The sequence below is a fragment of the Centropristis striata genome, chromosome 14, assembly GCF_030273125.1.
Source record: "Centropristis striata isolate RG_2023a ecotype Rhode Island chromosome 14, C.striata_1.0, whole genome shotgun sequence".
In the NCBI taxonomy this organism is placed as follows: Eukaryota; Metazoa; Chordata; class Actinopteri; order Perciformes; family Serranidae; genus Centropristis; species Centropristis striata.
Genome location: NC_081530.1, coordinates 8,457,032 through 8,473,577, shown reverse-complemented (window position 1 = coordinate 8,473,577; position 16,546 = coordinate 8,457,032). Strand labels below are relative to the sequence as shown.

The window sequence follows — 16,546 nt, the reverse complement described above, 5'->3', positions numbered from 1 at the left end:
AATGTAGCCCTTATTTAGTTGTTTTTGTCCCACTAATGAATTAAATGCGGACTCATCTATATTTAACACATTAGATTTATTACATTACATTAAAAGAGGGCTTTGCAACCCCCGTGGATCTTTGGCCCCCCTGTTTGGAATCACTGACCTAAGGCATCCATTGGTTCCAAGTTTGTCATGCTAGCTTGTTAGGAAGTGAGATGGTAAAAAAAATGGCATGGCCATTTTCAAAGGAAAACCTTAACATCTCATCTCAAGTATTCTAAATGAAACTATTTATGCATACTGGGGTCCCTAAACAGTGTTGGAATTGCATAAATTGGGTATGACTATGAAGGTGACACGTGTATGGATTCAATCAGCCCAATTTTATTCATGTGTTATTATGTTAGTCGACATAATTGCCATTAAATCACAGAATAATAATAATTACAGCCTCACAAAACTTTAAAACCAAGCTAGAGACCTAGAGTCTTCAATGGTTGTATGACTTTAATACGTATATTGGCAATAAGAGGGTTTCTCAGCAGTTTCCAGAACAGAAGTGCTTGCCATCCAATCAATTCTTGCAGAAATCTCCAAAACGTTAACATTTTTTTAAACCATATACAATACATTTTTCTGTGAAGGTCTTGGTGTCTTGAGCATTTTTATCAATTCTAAAGTTGCATAAACATACTTAAAAAACTAGTATGGTAATGACCTTCATATACTTCCAGCATAATATATTAAGCCCTAATATTATACCTTTATAAACTTTTGACACATGTGACATAATCACCTAACCAAAACATTTTTAATTACAGATTCATGGCTAGAACAACTTGACACACAGTACTAAACTGCATCTAAAATTCCTCTTCCGTTTCCCAGTTTTCTATCCACAACTTCTATGTAGTATATACTGTTGACATGCTATTTCCCCCAAAAGACCCCATGTCCCACCCCTAAAAAAGGCAAAATGGCTCTATAATGGGGAGGGGAGAGTGGAAGAGGCTATTAATTCATTTTCATAATGGATGAGTCTCCAGGACCAATATGAGTGCCAATGGTATAAGATCTGTCAGTATCAATACTTGTAATGACAGAAACTCATCAACTGAGTATGTTCTGTAAACTGTTTTCCAATAAATAACAAATATAACAACTTTCAATCAACCCATATCAATTCCAGGCTTAAAATAGCCTATAAGTTTCCGATAAGTTACACCCATTTCTGTCCTAAACCCTACCCGCTTCCGGTTACCCGAGTATGGATACAGAAGGTAATGGTGTACTCGCTCATCCCTACCCTAAGTCTGTTCTTCTTAATACAGTTGACAGAGAAAGGAACAGAAAATAAAAGAAAGAAAATTACCTTTAAAACCCTCTATAAAAACCAATTTTCTCCTTTTTGTGTAGAGTCTCAATAAGTCCATATTCATGCCCTCCAGGATGAGGTCCAGTTCTCAGATGTCTGTTTGTAGTTTCAAAGTAATGGTTCCAGTTTCCATCACTGTCCGCTCCAAACCCAAAAACATCGACCTGGGATAAAACAAAAGTAATATCATGATTTTTTTTTCATTTCTTTGTGTAACTTAGTGCTTTAGTGAACACTTGTGTTTCCGTCAGAGAACTGAGATGAGATGGACTCCTGACTCTCTGACTTGGGATTCTGACTTAAATTACCATTCCACTGCAATTTTTGGTGTCAGATGCTATTTTTTTTCAGAGTACATTGGATTGCAGAAAAAGATTCATACCACTCTTGCATCAGTATGGTAAAATGAAACTGGAGAAAGTAGTGACGTAATTAGTTTCCTGTAAGTGCTGGTAGGTGAATTCTGTTTCCTTTGGACGCAGCAAGGTAAGCTAACAGGCTAGCTAACAGGATCCACAAATGTTGCACAGTTACTATTATAATAAACACAAATGTTTAAACTTGTTCTTATACTTATGGTGGGTTTCTTCTGAAGGTACATTTTACAAAATTTAGAACCACCCCTAAATTTAGATTTCTGAGAAAGTCGGAGGAACCTTACCAACGCTGACCTCAAAAGATCCAAGATGGCTGCTCTGCGTAGTGAAAGTTGTAGTAACATACAATGTATTTGCACTTCTGAATTATTTGTGTCTCATTGTGTCAGTTCTACACACTGTACCATCCAGCGTTCAGCTAATGCATTGTTATCAACTGGTATTGCTAACGATGGCTAACCTGGCTAGAGCAAATGTTAGTTTTCCTCCCTCTGGGTCATCCCTATGTTCCCCGGGTTCTATGTTTCCCAAAAAGGGTCCTATTGTTCCCCTGTAGCAATACATACCGGGGAGCATAGGACCCTTTTTCAGAAAAAGGGTCCTATGTTCCCCGCAATCTATCAATCTTTACGGTAGACTCTCAGCATGGCCAGCAGGCCTACAGTCGCATGGCTCACCTTAGCTCAAGCAGCCCAAAACAAATTTGCACAGCAGCTACTTTCTGGTTTCTTTGCAGTTAATGTTTTGGCTTTTTACATAGGGTTAGGGTTAGAGTTAGGTTAGGGTTAGGGTTACGCCTATTTGCCATGGAATTTGGCAGTAATGGTGGAAAAAGTAACAGACCGGAGAACATAGGACCCTTTTTGGGAAAAGTGGGGAAAAAGGGTCCTATGTTCCCCAGTCTCATACAAAGAGGGGAACATAGAACCCGGGGAACATAGACACGCTCCCATTATCAACTGGTATTGCTAACGATGGCTAACCTGGCTAGAGCCAACGCTAGTTCCCCCTCCAGTGAAATGTAGCTTTTCCAACACGTAACGTCATACCCAGCTCTGACTTCTGAGGTAAATGGAACATTATTTTTTGCTTGGCAGTCTTCTTCCTTGCCATTGTTTGCACAAGATTGTTTCCAGGTGCATTGCTGCCACTAACTGTCAGCCAGTAAAGTCGTTGTAAATTTTATTTTTAATGTGTAAGTTGAACCTACCTGATCACAAATGCTAAAGCTGAGAGCCAAAGTGATGAAGCCAGTTGATGGATAACGGCCCTTCCTATCCAGCCATTGTTCATAGACGTATTTCATGAATGCTGGATTGAGAATCATCACCTGTTATGAAACAGATTTATTCCTTAATGTCACCTTTAGAACAGATTCCTTTCTGCAGTCAGTGCAGAATACAATACAAGTATTTTGGAATAATGATCAAATATGTCAGTTTGATGATATGTCAGATATGATACATCAGATATGTCAGTGTTTTTATCAGTTCTGGATTATACTGCTGTTATCTATAGACATGCTTCTGCCTCCACTCCCACCTCACTAGACTCTGTTTATCACTCTCCACCCATCATTGCATCCTATACAACAAGGTGGGATGGGCACCTCTATCTATGAGACGAGACATAAATTGGTTCCTCTTCATTTATAAAGCCTTGATAGGCGACATGCCACCATACCTCTGCACTTTATTAAACTGGTTACATAGTAATTATCCAACACGCTCTAGTGATTGCTTAATACTCAATGTTCCCCGGACAAATACTGAATTTGGAAAAACTGCTTTCAGTTTCTCTACTGCATCTACCTGGAACATCTTACAACATTCACTCAAACTCAACACAATTATAACTATGGGCCAGTTTAAAACTATGATAACCAATAACTCTGCCTTTCACTGTAACTGTTTTTAATATTTTTGCATGTGTTTTCTCTGTACTCTCGACATCATTGTAAATGAGGGGTTGCCCTAAATGATTACTCGAGAAATAAATAAAGGATAAATTAAAAAAATGGTGCAAAATATCGTAGAATACTCACCAAATCCCTGTTAGCTATCTTCCCTGAGTTAGCATCACTGTTGGGAGGTAACAATTGTTGCATTAAGTAAGTAAAGAATTGAAAACTGAGTACCAAGTATTATTTGTTGGATTGAAATCTTATGCTGTTATGATCAATTCAAACAGAGAAATGTTGATCAAAGATACAGATGACGAAACCGATAGCAGTAGCCTTGTTGTACAAACTCACCTTGGCTCAAACTTCCCGAGGAGCCACTGTAAATCCTTAATCTTGAATGGAACAAACACAAGATGAGTGGTGTTGTCCGAAGTAAACGCACTCTCCGGATACATAACACGATGAGTTGTTTTGGTCCCAACATCTGCTTCGTAACCTTTGGTACGGCCACGGTTTATTCTAAAAGATACAGGGAAATATGTTAAATATAATGTATTAAAGGGTAGTAATATGGTGATTAAAGTTCACATTACATGAATAAAATGTTGCTCATCTCCTATAAATGTTGACTCTTAAAGTTTAAATTACATGAGGAAATGTTCAGAATTTGTTTTTTTATTAATATTGTTCAAACTGGCGTAGCAGTAATGATTTACCTTATTACAATGTCATGGAAATCTATGAGAGGTCCATAGCGTGATCCTTTCAAATTACCAGAGTTTCCCACCACAGCACAAGTCCTGCAGCGGCCAGGCTTGTATTTTATGACATCTGGAACGTGTGGGAACCTCTCAAATACGTCCTTCACTGTTTTCTGGTAGAAAGCATAGTCGTATCCTTGCCACTGTAAACGCTGACACACAGAAGAAAATAATTTGCAGCATCACTTAACATAACAGTTCCACAAACCAGAGTTCTGGATTTTAAAGCTACAATCCTCAAGATTCTTAAAATCTACTAAGCGACTCAATGTATGTACATTCATTTATTAGCCATTCTCTTGAGTCTTTTTTATAGTTAGTGGCAGAGTCCGCCATACTTTGGCTGTATGCAAATTACCTACCAACAAACCAAACATTCCCTTCAGCTGCAACTTCATATTAAAACATGAAACACAGGTGTTTTCATTGGGAATCACTTGCATGAAATGCAATGCAAATACATGGCATTATTGGCAGTGACCAATTTAAATATTGCAAAAAGTAATGGAACACTGTTGCTATAGGCAAAGTTTCAGGTTCTAGTTGTTGCAATCTTGATACGTCGGAAATTAAGAGAAAAACATACTTTCAATTCACACTTCTAAACACAAAGATGTTGTTTGTAGGTCAAAAAAAGGAGAAAAAACACAATCAACTTGCAATAAAGCCTTGAAACTTCATTATTACAGCCACTACAATTATTGGTTCTATTTCACTACCTACTGGTACAGTAGTGCATTAAAGAAAACTTGAAACTAGCATGTCAGACCATAATGCCATTAGGAAAATGTTGCAGTAATACATGGTGAAAAGTAGGCTGATTTTCATATAATTTACATTCAATCAGACTTCTTTTGGCAACCAGTGGAGTTGCCCCCTGCTGGCCATTAAAAAGACTGCAGATGGAGCCCTTCATGTGGCCCTCATTGAAATAATTGCACATTTTAACCCAATTGTGGTTTTGGGAGAATATTACAAGCTTTTTTTTTATTTTTACATTTCATTTTTAAATTGGAAGTCAACGTCAATAATGCCATATCATTATTATCATCACACTGATTGGTCAGCATAGCCTGATCTTTGCTGACTGGCTTGGAGACTTCCATGTTCCCCCCATTCTTACGGAGCATCTGGTCAATGGTAGACTAACATTTGCGCAAAGTGACCCATTTTGTAGAGTAATGATTGCATTACAATCTACCAATCCTCATCTAAGAAGAAGAGAAGGTGGCCATTTGTGACTTATAAAGTCCATACAAAGAAAAGCCTATTAAGATCGTAACTCATATACAACAACTTCCTTACTTACTACTAATAAGCAATAATTCTGAGGTTATTGAGGGAAAACTCTTTGTTAATGGCTTACTGGTTGTACAATAAGGCCATATATATATATATATATATATATATTTTTTAATGTTGTCTTAAATCCCTGTGTGTCAAATACCAGGTTCCTCTTATGTAAAAACATCCCAGATGCTTCCTCATTGGAAAAGGAAACCGGGGGGAAAAAAATGGGTGTTGACAGCCCAAAATAGTTGCTGATTTTGCTGCAGGACGACTCCAAGCGTCTAAACGATAAACAGAAGCGGAGTACTTATGTTGTATCTTTTAAACATTAGTTGATATTTACCTTCCACCAATCATAATCTTCTTCTGGGGTTGTATAGTTTTTGGACAAAAAGGGTGGAGGGGCTGCTTTGATGAGCTCCCCAAACCAGGGATCATCATCTCTTGTGTAACATGTGGGACAGGCACAGTGACTGTTGTTCAAATCGCCGAGAGAGTCCACGGATAGATTAAATGAAGATCTCGACAATATCCCAATGCAGGCGATGCACAGAAAGGCAATGACAGCTCTAGTTTTCCCCAATCTTGATATCATCTTAGCAGCGTGATAGTCTTGGAGGAAGGAACAATCTGTGGATACAATATATAGAAATATAGAAATAAATAAATATGCAATGAAGCACACAGGTAAATGAGGTGGAAGAGCTGGTGTCTTTGAGGACAGAATGTTGCTCGTGGCTACCGATGTCACCTGACATAAACCTATTCCTGCATTGTCTCATTTCAGCAGCCACGCCTGTTATACACAGATGTCTGACGTGTCAGGTTTCTTTTATTCTGGATCAGAATCAAATCAGGTTATGATAAAAGAACAAGTTAACCACAATGCAGCACCTATAGGCCAGTCATTTGTTAGTTTGTTTTTATTCACAGAGCATTGGGTTACAGCTGTTGGCAGCTGTTGACAACTTATCAGATTTGACAGTGATACAGAAAATAATATTTGAGAAACCTGATTTTGACATCAAACTCCAGTGAAGTAATGTGACTGCTGCAGAGCATTGAATTGAATTGAAAAATTTGGGGGGAAACCCAAAATGATTTAATAGATTACTTAAAATGTCCATCCAGACAGGTTTTAAAGCTTGTAAAAAATACTCTGTTATGATAAGCATTTTACTAAACATGGTAGAAAAAAAGAAACAACTCAGAAGACAAAAGAACAAATTGCTGAAAAGGTGTCATTCTGTTTAACAAACTGCACGTCACTTTACTTCCTGTCCAGCATACAGTAACGTTATCTTAGCGTTTTCTATGCTTAAGTCGGGAATCACTTTCAGCATTAGCTAACGTTACTTGAATAGTGTTCAACTTCCACTTACAGGTCTTTTTTTTTTTTTTTTTTCACATTTTGCTGTGTATATATTATTCAAAGTATTAAACATTTGATCTGATCAGTGTTTTTGATCATTTTGATAATCCCCTCAGTGTCTTTAAATAACCATTAGCGAGGTTAGCCACTCACTCGGTATAGCACCAACTTCAGGATTTCAGGAAGATTTCACGGGGTCATCCCTATGTTTCTCCCAAAAAGGGTCCTATGTTCCCGTTTTTCCCAAAAAGGGTCCTATTTTCCCCTGTAGCAATACATACCGGGGAGCATAGGACCCTTTTTCTGGAAAAGGGTCTGTCAGAGTCTGCCCCTCCTCCGCCTACTCCAGACTCCATCTTTCCCACCTGGTGATGGCCCCGCCCCTAATCACACACCCGTGTCTCATCACCTCATTGACTCTCTATTTAAACCCTTTGTGTTCCTTTCCCCAGTGCTAGATTGTTAGTGTACCATGTGTCCTACTCTCCAGCGTTTCTCTAGTGTGCTTTTTGGTTTTGACTCTTGCCTGTTTTTGGACTCTGCCTCTGCCTTATCCCTTTGGATTGTTTGCCTGCCTTGCATGACTGAACTCTCGTGTACCGAACCATTGCCCCTCAACAGTGGGGAACATAGGACCCTTTTTCAGAAAAAGGGTCTTATGCTCCCCGGTATGTATTGCTACAGGGGAACATAGGACCCTTTTTGGGAAAAAAGGGGCAACATAAGACCTTTTTTTCCTGCTCCCGGGGAACATAGGGATGGCCCCCAGGCCAGCTAACAGGATCCACAAATGCTGAACAATTACTTTTGTAATAAACACAAATGTTTAAACTTGAACCACCGCTAAAGTTAGATTTCTGAGAAAGTTGCCTGTTGCCTGTTACCATTGCCTGTTATTAAATACTGGTTATCTCCTGTATCTGGCTCCAGAATGCTGCATTTGAGTCCTGTTTCCGTGCTGTGTAACAGCAATCCTTTGTTCCTCGGAATCTATCAATCTTTATTATGTAGACTCTCAGCATGGCCAGCAGGCCTACGTCACATGGCCCACCTTAGCTCAAGCAGCCCAAAACTTAAATTTGCACAGCAGCTACTTTCTGGTTACTTTGCAGTTCAATTTTTGGCTTTTTAAATAGGGTTAGGGTTAGGGTTAGGCCTTTTTGCCATGGAATTTGGCAGTAATGGTGGAAAAAGTAACAGACCGGGAAACATAGGACCCTAATTGGGAAAAGTGGGGAAAAAGGGTTCCGCAGTCTCATACAAAGAGGGGAACATAGGACACCTCCCGATTTCACAGCTTAGCTAATGTTAGGTCACTCTGGCTCAGCATCAGCTGGAAAAGAGTGCAAGGTCATGGAGGACAAATGAAAACTAACTGATGAAAAGCAAAGAAGGGCCGAGCTAAACTCTGTAGAGCTAAACAGGCTCCTCATAAACCTGATGGTGCTGTTTTAGTAGCCAGCTAGGCTAGCTCACAGGCTAACTTCAGTATTTTTATGACACACAGGTGTTATTATTAAAAAAAACATGTTATATTAAACAAACCGTACATACTTTAATGTAATAGCTCACTATAAAAAGTGAAGTAACTTATGTAGCTTAAGGATAAAAAGCTGTAATGTGATCACTGGATGCCAAGATAAATATCTGTAGACAGGAGAAAACTGACGTGCAGATTGTAAAACAGATACGAAACATAACACTACATTGTGCAAGAGGTCAGTATAAACAACTTTTGACATGCCCACAAATCTTCTTTTTTTTTTTTACCCTATAGAACCGGTTTGGAGAACAATCAACCACATACATGTATAGGAAGCAACAGGCATGTGACTTGAAAAGGTCCAAAAGAGGAACATATACTGAGTCCCAGCATCCACCTGTGCCACACTCACAATACCACCACACCCTCATTCTACACCACCCTCTGTTTGTGTATTGTTTTTGCCTGTCTAACTGGTAGAACATGCATGAGGCAATCGTTCTGCCTCTCTGGCATCACACAAAGTTGTTTATTATATTGAACATTAAAATTTTTCCAACAATAATACATTTACAGACATTAAGTCACACACTTAAATGAGTTATGACAAATAACTGACCACTACACTTTTTTAAAGGACCTTGGTAATATTATTATATTTACTATAACAATTATACTTTTTATTAATAATACTAAATAATACTATAATTATTATTAATAAAATAATAATGGTTACATACACTATTAATAATACAATCATTATTGTTGTTATTATTATTATTATTAATAATAATAATAATAACAATAATATTGTTGTTATTACAGCCTATAGCTGGACCCTAGGTTCCACACTCCGGACTTTGTTTTTCAGTTGTCTGTGCCCTAGCACACCTTTTCTTTTTACTGCCTCTCTACTAAGAGCAATAAAATAATCATGGGCAGTTTAACTAGTTACAGAGGTTACAGACATTAGGATCACTGCGAATCAATATTTAGCAGCATTACAACCATGACATTTAGCTCTACTCAATTAATAAATGAAAATAGAGCATATTACCATCAGCAGTGTCTTCCATGAAAAAGTGTAATCCCACACTTCAGTTGCCTCTTTGTAATAATATAACTACTAACAACACAGTTCCTTCACAACAACGTATTGTCATAGTGTGAGTGACGGACAATGACGAATAAGAAATTAATCATTAATAAGTCTTTCAGCTTATTAACTTAATCACAGCAGATCTCTTCTCTTAAAACACCACATAGTGGCACTGTATACCAGGTTAAAAATAACATAAAATATAAAAACACACCATTAGTTTAAATGTGTAATATATATATATATATATATATATATATATATATATATATATATTAGTGTTCTCTTACCTGAGAGATGAACAGGTGAGTTAAAAGAGGTGCGTAAAGGATCATGTAGTTGAGAAACCTGTGAGACTTCTAACACCTGATGAGCAGCAGGTACAACTGCCAAGAAGGAAGTCCTGGTTGTTTGGCATCATAGCAACAGGGTGTGTTCACACCTGGTATATTTCCCCAGTGAGAGATCTTGTGTCTGATTCTGAAATTTTACTGTCTTTACTACATGGCAATTTTGAGCATGAATTTTTCTATACCTGATTTATTTTGATTTTACCTTTTTGTTTTGTTGTTTTGTTGTTTTCCTTTTTTGTGCTGAACATCCAGAAAACTGCTGAATGGTCCATTATCTCTAAATCCACTCACACTGAGCACCGCCTTCAATCTCCAGCCCTCCTGATTCCTCCCAGTCCACCTGAGGTTCGCATTAAAAAAATATCAAACGTCATCTGAAGCACATAAATGAATACCTATACAATACCTGTACCTATAAAATAATTGTGTTCATATTAAACCAGTATACTGGTATTGTTTTATGTTATTTGCCAACAGCAGTATTACATGTCGTATTGGTTACGTCTTATCAGAGTCTGTTTCCGTTTTGTTTTTGTCTGTGCTCTTCACCCCAGTGTAAAGTGGGTGGGTCTCTGTAGAAAAAAAAGCTTTTGTCACCTTTTTTGCACACAATCTGGAATGAACCACATTTGAATGGCAGAGCGGGAAGTTGAGTGAAGATTAAGATCATATTTTATTACAGTGGTTGAGAACTAAAGCACCCAGGTTTTTAGAAATACCAAAGTGAGCTAACTAGGGGCATGCTCCCCCTTGGTAAAAATTTTGTTTTCTAAATATGTGCATTTTAAGATGTTTGGAAAGCAAAAACTGGATAGCAATACCTTAAAATCAGTGGACGGGAGCATAAATAATTTGTAATACATGAGAATCAGGTTACATGTTGCAATGAAAGATTTTTTCCATCTCATATTGACTTTGATCCTGTCAGCTCAGTTAACATGACTATTTGCATGATGTAACTGTGCCATTCTGTTAATTTTTATAATGAAAAAGGTAATGTGCTGATACCTCTAATGTACTTGTGTAGTTCATACTTTGTAAACTCAAAAATGCAAATAAGAATTCCGTACACTGTCTAACTTTCAAGATGTACATTTATTGCAACTTTTTGGGTGTTTCATCCTTCATCAGACAAATAGAGCCCTCCTAAATAGGGAGTGGGTGTGAGCCCACAACCAACCAAGTCAGAAACAGCAATTAGCATCCAATGACACTCAACAAGAGAAAACATCAGTTTATTTGTGTTTAACAGCACTGCTGAGCTTTGGTTGATGTAGTTTTTGCATTTTCATAAAGTAAACATACAGTCAATTTAAATGAATGTAAATGTTTACTTTGCCTCCATTAGGATAACCATACAATTAAAATGGAAATTAGTGAAAGGGAAACTACGGATGGTTAAACCAACAACTCCTCCAAATCATCCAAATCAAAATTACTTTATTTATCCCCGAGGGGAAATTCAGTTATTCTGGTAGAATCTCTGTTAGAATGAGACAGCCTGATGTAGGAGAGAAGGATCTTTTGTATCTCTCCGTCCTGCAGCAGAGAGAGAGGAGCCGTCCACTGCTGTTTTTTTGGTCCATAAAGGTTTTGTGTAGTGGATGATCCGGGTATTTCAGGATGACCTCGAACATCTTGACATTGCATGTCTCCACCACCTCCTCCAGTGTGTCCAACCTGGCTCCAACCACAGAACCAGCTCTTTAGACCAGTCTGTCCAACCGCCTTCATCTCTGTGTGTGATGCTGCCTCCCCAGCAGACTGCAGCATAAAACAACACACTACCACCACAGACTGATAAAACATCTGCAGCATCTTACTACAGATGTCCAGAGATCTGAGGCGACTCTGCCCCTTTTTGTAGAGAGCATCAGTGTTTAGGGACCAGTCCAACTTATTATCCAGGTATACACCTAGATACTTAGAACTTGGCACCACCTCCATGTCCACCCCACAGGTATTCACTGGCTGAAGGGGGGCATGATCATTTCCTTAGTCTTTGAAGCAGGCCTGGAATTTCGGCATTTTAGGGCAAGGCCACTCTGCCTTTTGTGTTGTCAATTTTTTGAGGGCACAAAGGCCAAAAGCCATGGCACCAAGGCCATAAAATAAAACAATGATTTTAAGTCCACGTTCATGTTGAATTTAATTTAGGGACTAGTAATGACGCTTCTGAGGGAGATTGGAGTTTCGGTTGAAACTGTCAAGCAGGAAAAGAAACATCTCATTGGAAAGTGCATCAATCTCATGCTCTTTGAGAGCTAAATGAGAAAAAACAGCACACATAACACTTTTCACAGTCGGGGGATACCATCTTATAGAATCTTTGTTATCCTACTGTGTCATCTTTAATTGCTGTCAACATGCTTTCCACTAGGACATGGAGCAGCCAGCCAGTGTGGAAAAATAGCTGGCTAGAATGTTTTCCATAAAAGCCCAAATTTGGTGCCTCTCACACATTCTAATGCAACTATTCCATCATATACACTGATCTTAATCATTGCATATTTTGAGGATTATTTTAAAGGAGAATAAAGGTTCTTATATATTTTATTTAAGGCATCTTATTTTGAAAGTCTTCTTGTAAATTCTGTGGTCAATTCTGTTAACACACTGCACTCTTATTTTGAAAGCTGCATGCGTTTAGCGACAGGAAGTTATTCAAAACAATTTTAACTGTTAACTAATGTTAGCTCTCGGCTAATGAACGGCTATGCAGCAGTGCATTTGAACCTCTGACGGCCCCAACAGGTTGATAGGATTTAGTTCGCTGTGCAGCGGCGGTGAGACACGGATCGATCATGTGGGGACGAGTGTTTGTGTAAGTGTGTGAATGCTCGCATGTCTCGGAGGAGGACGGAGAGGTGGGCGGGGTTTGACTAACTGACGGGTGACAGACGCTCTGCTGAGCAACGGCAACACAACGCAAAATAACTTTATATTATAGATCATGTAAATAAACGTTAATAAATAAGCGTTTGATGAAGTCTCCTTGCTTGGCCGTTGGTAGCTTTGTGTCAAACTGTCATTATAGCCCGTCTGAGCGGTTCATGGCAGGCTCGAATCAAACCAACCACTGATGATGAATGTCATCAAAAGATAATTTTTTTCAGGTGTTTTTCAGGTGTCAAAGCTGTGTTGACAGGAAAGAGGCAGACGAGAAAACCGCAAAACCAACTGGGGCAGTGGGCGGGGCATCAAGGCCTCCGTGGCCTCAGGGCAGATATGTTTTTTAAGGGCACGAGGCCAAATTGCTAGCACATGAGGGCAATGGCCCTAGTGGCCCTCATGAAATTCCTGCCCTTGTTTGAGGTGTTCAGTAGGAGATAGTTCTTGTGACTCCAGTCACTGAAGGCTTTTATCAGATCCCTATATTCTGATTCCTGTCCATTCCTGATACACGCCATAATAGCAGTGTCGTCTGAGTACTTCTGGATGTGGCAGGACTCAGAGTTGTATTTGAAGTCCGCTGTGTACAATCACACAAGAATGTTTTCAGAAATGAGGGCCATTGTTAGTGTTGTGAAATGGTCACAGTTTGGTTAGGTTTGGTTGGTTTCTTGAGGTTTTCGGGAAAATTGTTCTAAATGGTTAGCTGTAGAAAAAAGGGAAAACACTAGTGATGTAATAACAATGCTGACGCTTGATGATGTGGAAGTTGTTGAAGTTGTTGGCTTAACCTGTGTCACGGTTTACATGGTTTCAGCTGCCTGTCCGGTTTACTTACATTGTCGACATAATAAAAGAACAATTGACATTATCCACTTCACCTCACCCTAGACACACACACACACACACACACACAGTAGCAAGTCACCCTGGTTCCACAAGGGTGCAAAAGCACGCATTGCACTCTCAGTATACATTTAAATAATAGAAGGCAAGGTGGTAGGGAGCATGGACAGTGTGGGTGTCTTTGTGAGCACTAGTGATGGGAATTTGGGCTGTTTTTAGTGAGCCGGATGTCTCAGCTCACCAAGAAGAGCCGGCTCTTTCGGCCCCCAAATGGCTCTTCATTTTTCCACTTATACCTTTTATAATTCAGCCAAATTTTTCACTGTTTTGACTTACTGATAGTGATGTGCGGATCGATACTGAAATATCGATACTTCCGATACCAGATCTGTATGCTCTAAAATCGATTCTCAAATGAAAATATCGATACTTTTGATACTTCAGTCATTTGTGGTAATGTATATCATTAAGAGGAATACGGTGGAAAGTAACTAAACTATTCCGATCTTGCCTAAATGACACACTGCTGGTAGGAACTACTTTTTCTTCCGCCTAGGTAAGTGCCTAATACGTAAGCGCAGTGGCACACTGCTGCTCACTCTTCTCTCTCTCAGTGTGTGTGTGTAATTCAATGGCGGAGCAGAAAAGAAGCTATATTGTGAATGAGTCCGTATACTTCTGAGTTTAAAATAAATAAGTGACTCTGATGTCTTCTATTCATTCTTAAGCCATTTGAAATACACTCTTTTTAGATTTACCAGGCAAATTAGGTGTATTTGCACAAAGTATTGGTATCGGATCGGTATCGCCGATACCAGCCTGAATTTTACTCAGTATCAGTATTTAAACACATATATCACAAATCACAAATACCTATAAAAACCTAAGCATAAAAATTAAAAAAGGACTATTGACTTTTTTTTTTATTTATCAAAACACACACACCTAACAAAACAAGTAAAGTACAAAAAAAAATGTAAATACAGCAACCAAGTAAATGTGCTTTGTTAATGCCAACTACTGACATCTGGACAAAAAAACAAAACAACAAAAACAGCAACATCCAACAGTTATTTCTATTAGTTTTAGGGCAGATTGGCATTGAGAAGACCAATTATATATACATAATATATATCATATTATATTATTTCTGTCATTGTCACATTTCAGCGCTGCCACCCCGCCCCTCCCTGCTTGGTGGTATGATCCTTGTCAACTCTCACACGATTGTATCACACAACATGCATGTGACACCCGTAGTCAGCTTCCGCAGAAAGGAAAAAAAAAAAAAGAAAGGCTCGCTGACGGATGTGAGCCGGCTCCCAGCTCTGACAGTTAAACAAGATAACCACAGCCCAGCAAACTGAAAGCCTTACCTTAGGAAATGATTGTGCTTCAGAGCATCATGACACAAACACACACCGCCACAAATCTACACCCAAAGACAGATGGAGTTGGACTTCCCCTTAAGTACTTTCTATAATTACAATAGAATTACAAAATGATATTCTGGATTTGGTAAAAAAAACAACTTTCATATGAATATATTGGACCAGCGCTATTTTAGCAATAATTCTAATCACCTCGTACATGTCAACATAGTTGAGTATTCATGTTACACAACACAACAGTGTTTGCACTGGAGTGTGTTTTAAGGATAAAACACAAGGCAGAAAGTTGGAAACAGAGCTATGAGCCCTGTAACTGGACGTCTCCTTTATTAGTGCTATAACCAAGCAGTCTGATAGTGTAGAGGTCTAAAATGATGATACTGTTGCAGCCTGGTATTCATTTGAAATATTAAGGTTAAAAAAAGCATAATAAAGGTTCTGGGTTAAATTTAAAAGATACAGTTAAAATACTAGTATGACATCAAACTAGAAGAGCTAAGGAATCCGTGTTGTGATGAACTAAACAGGCATGGCCACTTTCAAAATAATAATTGCAAATTAGTCTGGAATCCCGCAGTTCATTTTTGATTTCCAAGGGGCATTATCAACGGGTGCAGAGAGAAATGTCTCTGGAAAGACCCCCAACTGGAAATAAGTCTGAATGAGAGAATGACCAGACTCATCTGCAAATACTACAAATGAGTGCAGCAGATTGGTCTTTGTTTCCAGGCTAGTCCCTCTCACCTGAAGATATCTATAACAAAAATATTGGGGCTGGGACTTTAACGCCTGAATTAAGATTAATTAATTACACAAAAATTAACGCATTAAAAAAACTGACGTGTTTTAATCGCACTTATTTTTGCACCGCGGAACGTTTCTCACTGGATGAGTTTCAGGCGGACCGATTATACTGGAGCACCAACTAGCGTTCATGAGTTCAACAAACCACAGTGAACATGAAGGAAGAAGCTGATGAGACGCTTTGGTTGGCCCCGTGGATGATGGGACATTTAGTTACAAAAAACCAACGGATGGAAGCGTCGATAAGAGCATGGTTGTGTTGCTATGCAACAAGGAATTCACATATCACCGCAGCACATCCAGCCTCAAGTATCACCTCAATGCTAAACATATAGCAGCTAGCGGCTAGTGTGGTAGCTGGCGTGGACTGGTCTGTTGGACTTGAACAAAAATAAACAATATTTTTGCTGCTTAAGCTTATGTATTCAGCCATTATTCAATGGTATACTAAAAATCCATGTGAAAAAAAATACTTCTTACTGTTCTCAGGTCAAATATTTATATGCAATTAAAATGTGATTAATTACGATTAATTAATTACAAAGCCTCTAATTATTTTTTTTTGAACCAAGTATTTATTGGTGTTCATATGTATTTACACATGTTTTAAATTAC

General features: G+C 38.6%; 1 protein-coding gene across 1 annotated transcript; it reads right to left on the bottom strand.

Annotated features, from left to right (window-relative positions):
* Window positions 1-853: 853 nt before the first annotated feature.
* On the bottom strand, window positions 854-6,298 carry LOC131985384 (CMP-N-acetylneuraminate-beta-galactosamide-alpha-2,3-sialyltransferase 1-like). The gene is made up of 6 exons (XM_059350453.1): window positions 6,035-6,298; window positions 4,357-4,553; window positions 3,992-4,159; window positions 3,782-3,818; window positions 2,948-3,067; window positions 854-1,524 (listed from the first exon to the last, which is right to left on the bottom strand). Exons 1-6 carry the CDS (start codon window positions 6,284-6,286, stop codon window positions 1,360-1,362), a joined length of 939 nt encoding a protein of 312 aa, XP_059206436.1. The 5' UTR covers window positions 6,287-6,298; the 3' UTR covers window positions 854-1,359.
* Between the last annotated feature and the right edge of the window lie 10,248 nt (window positions 6,299-16,546).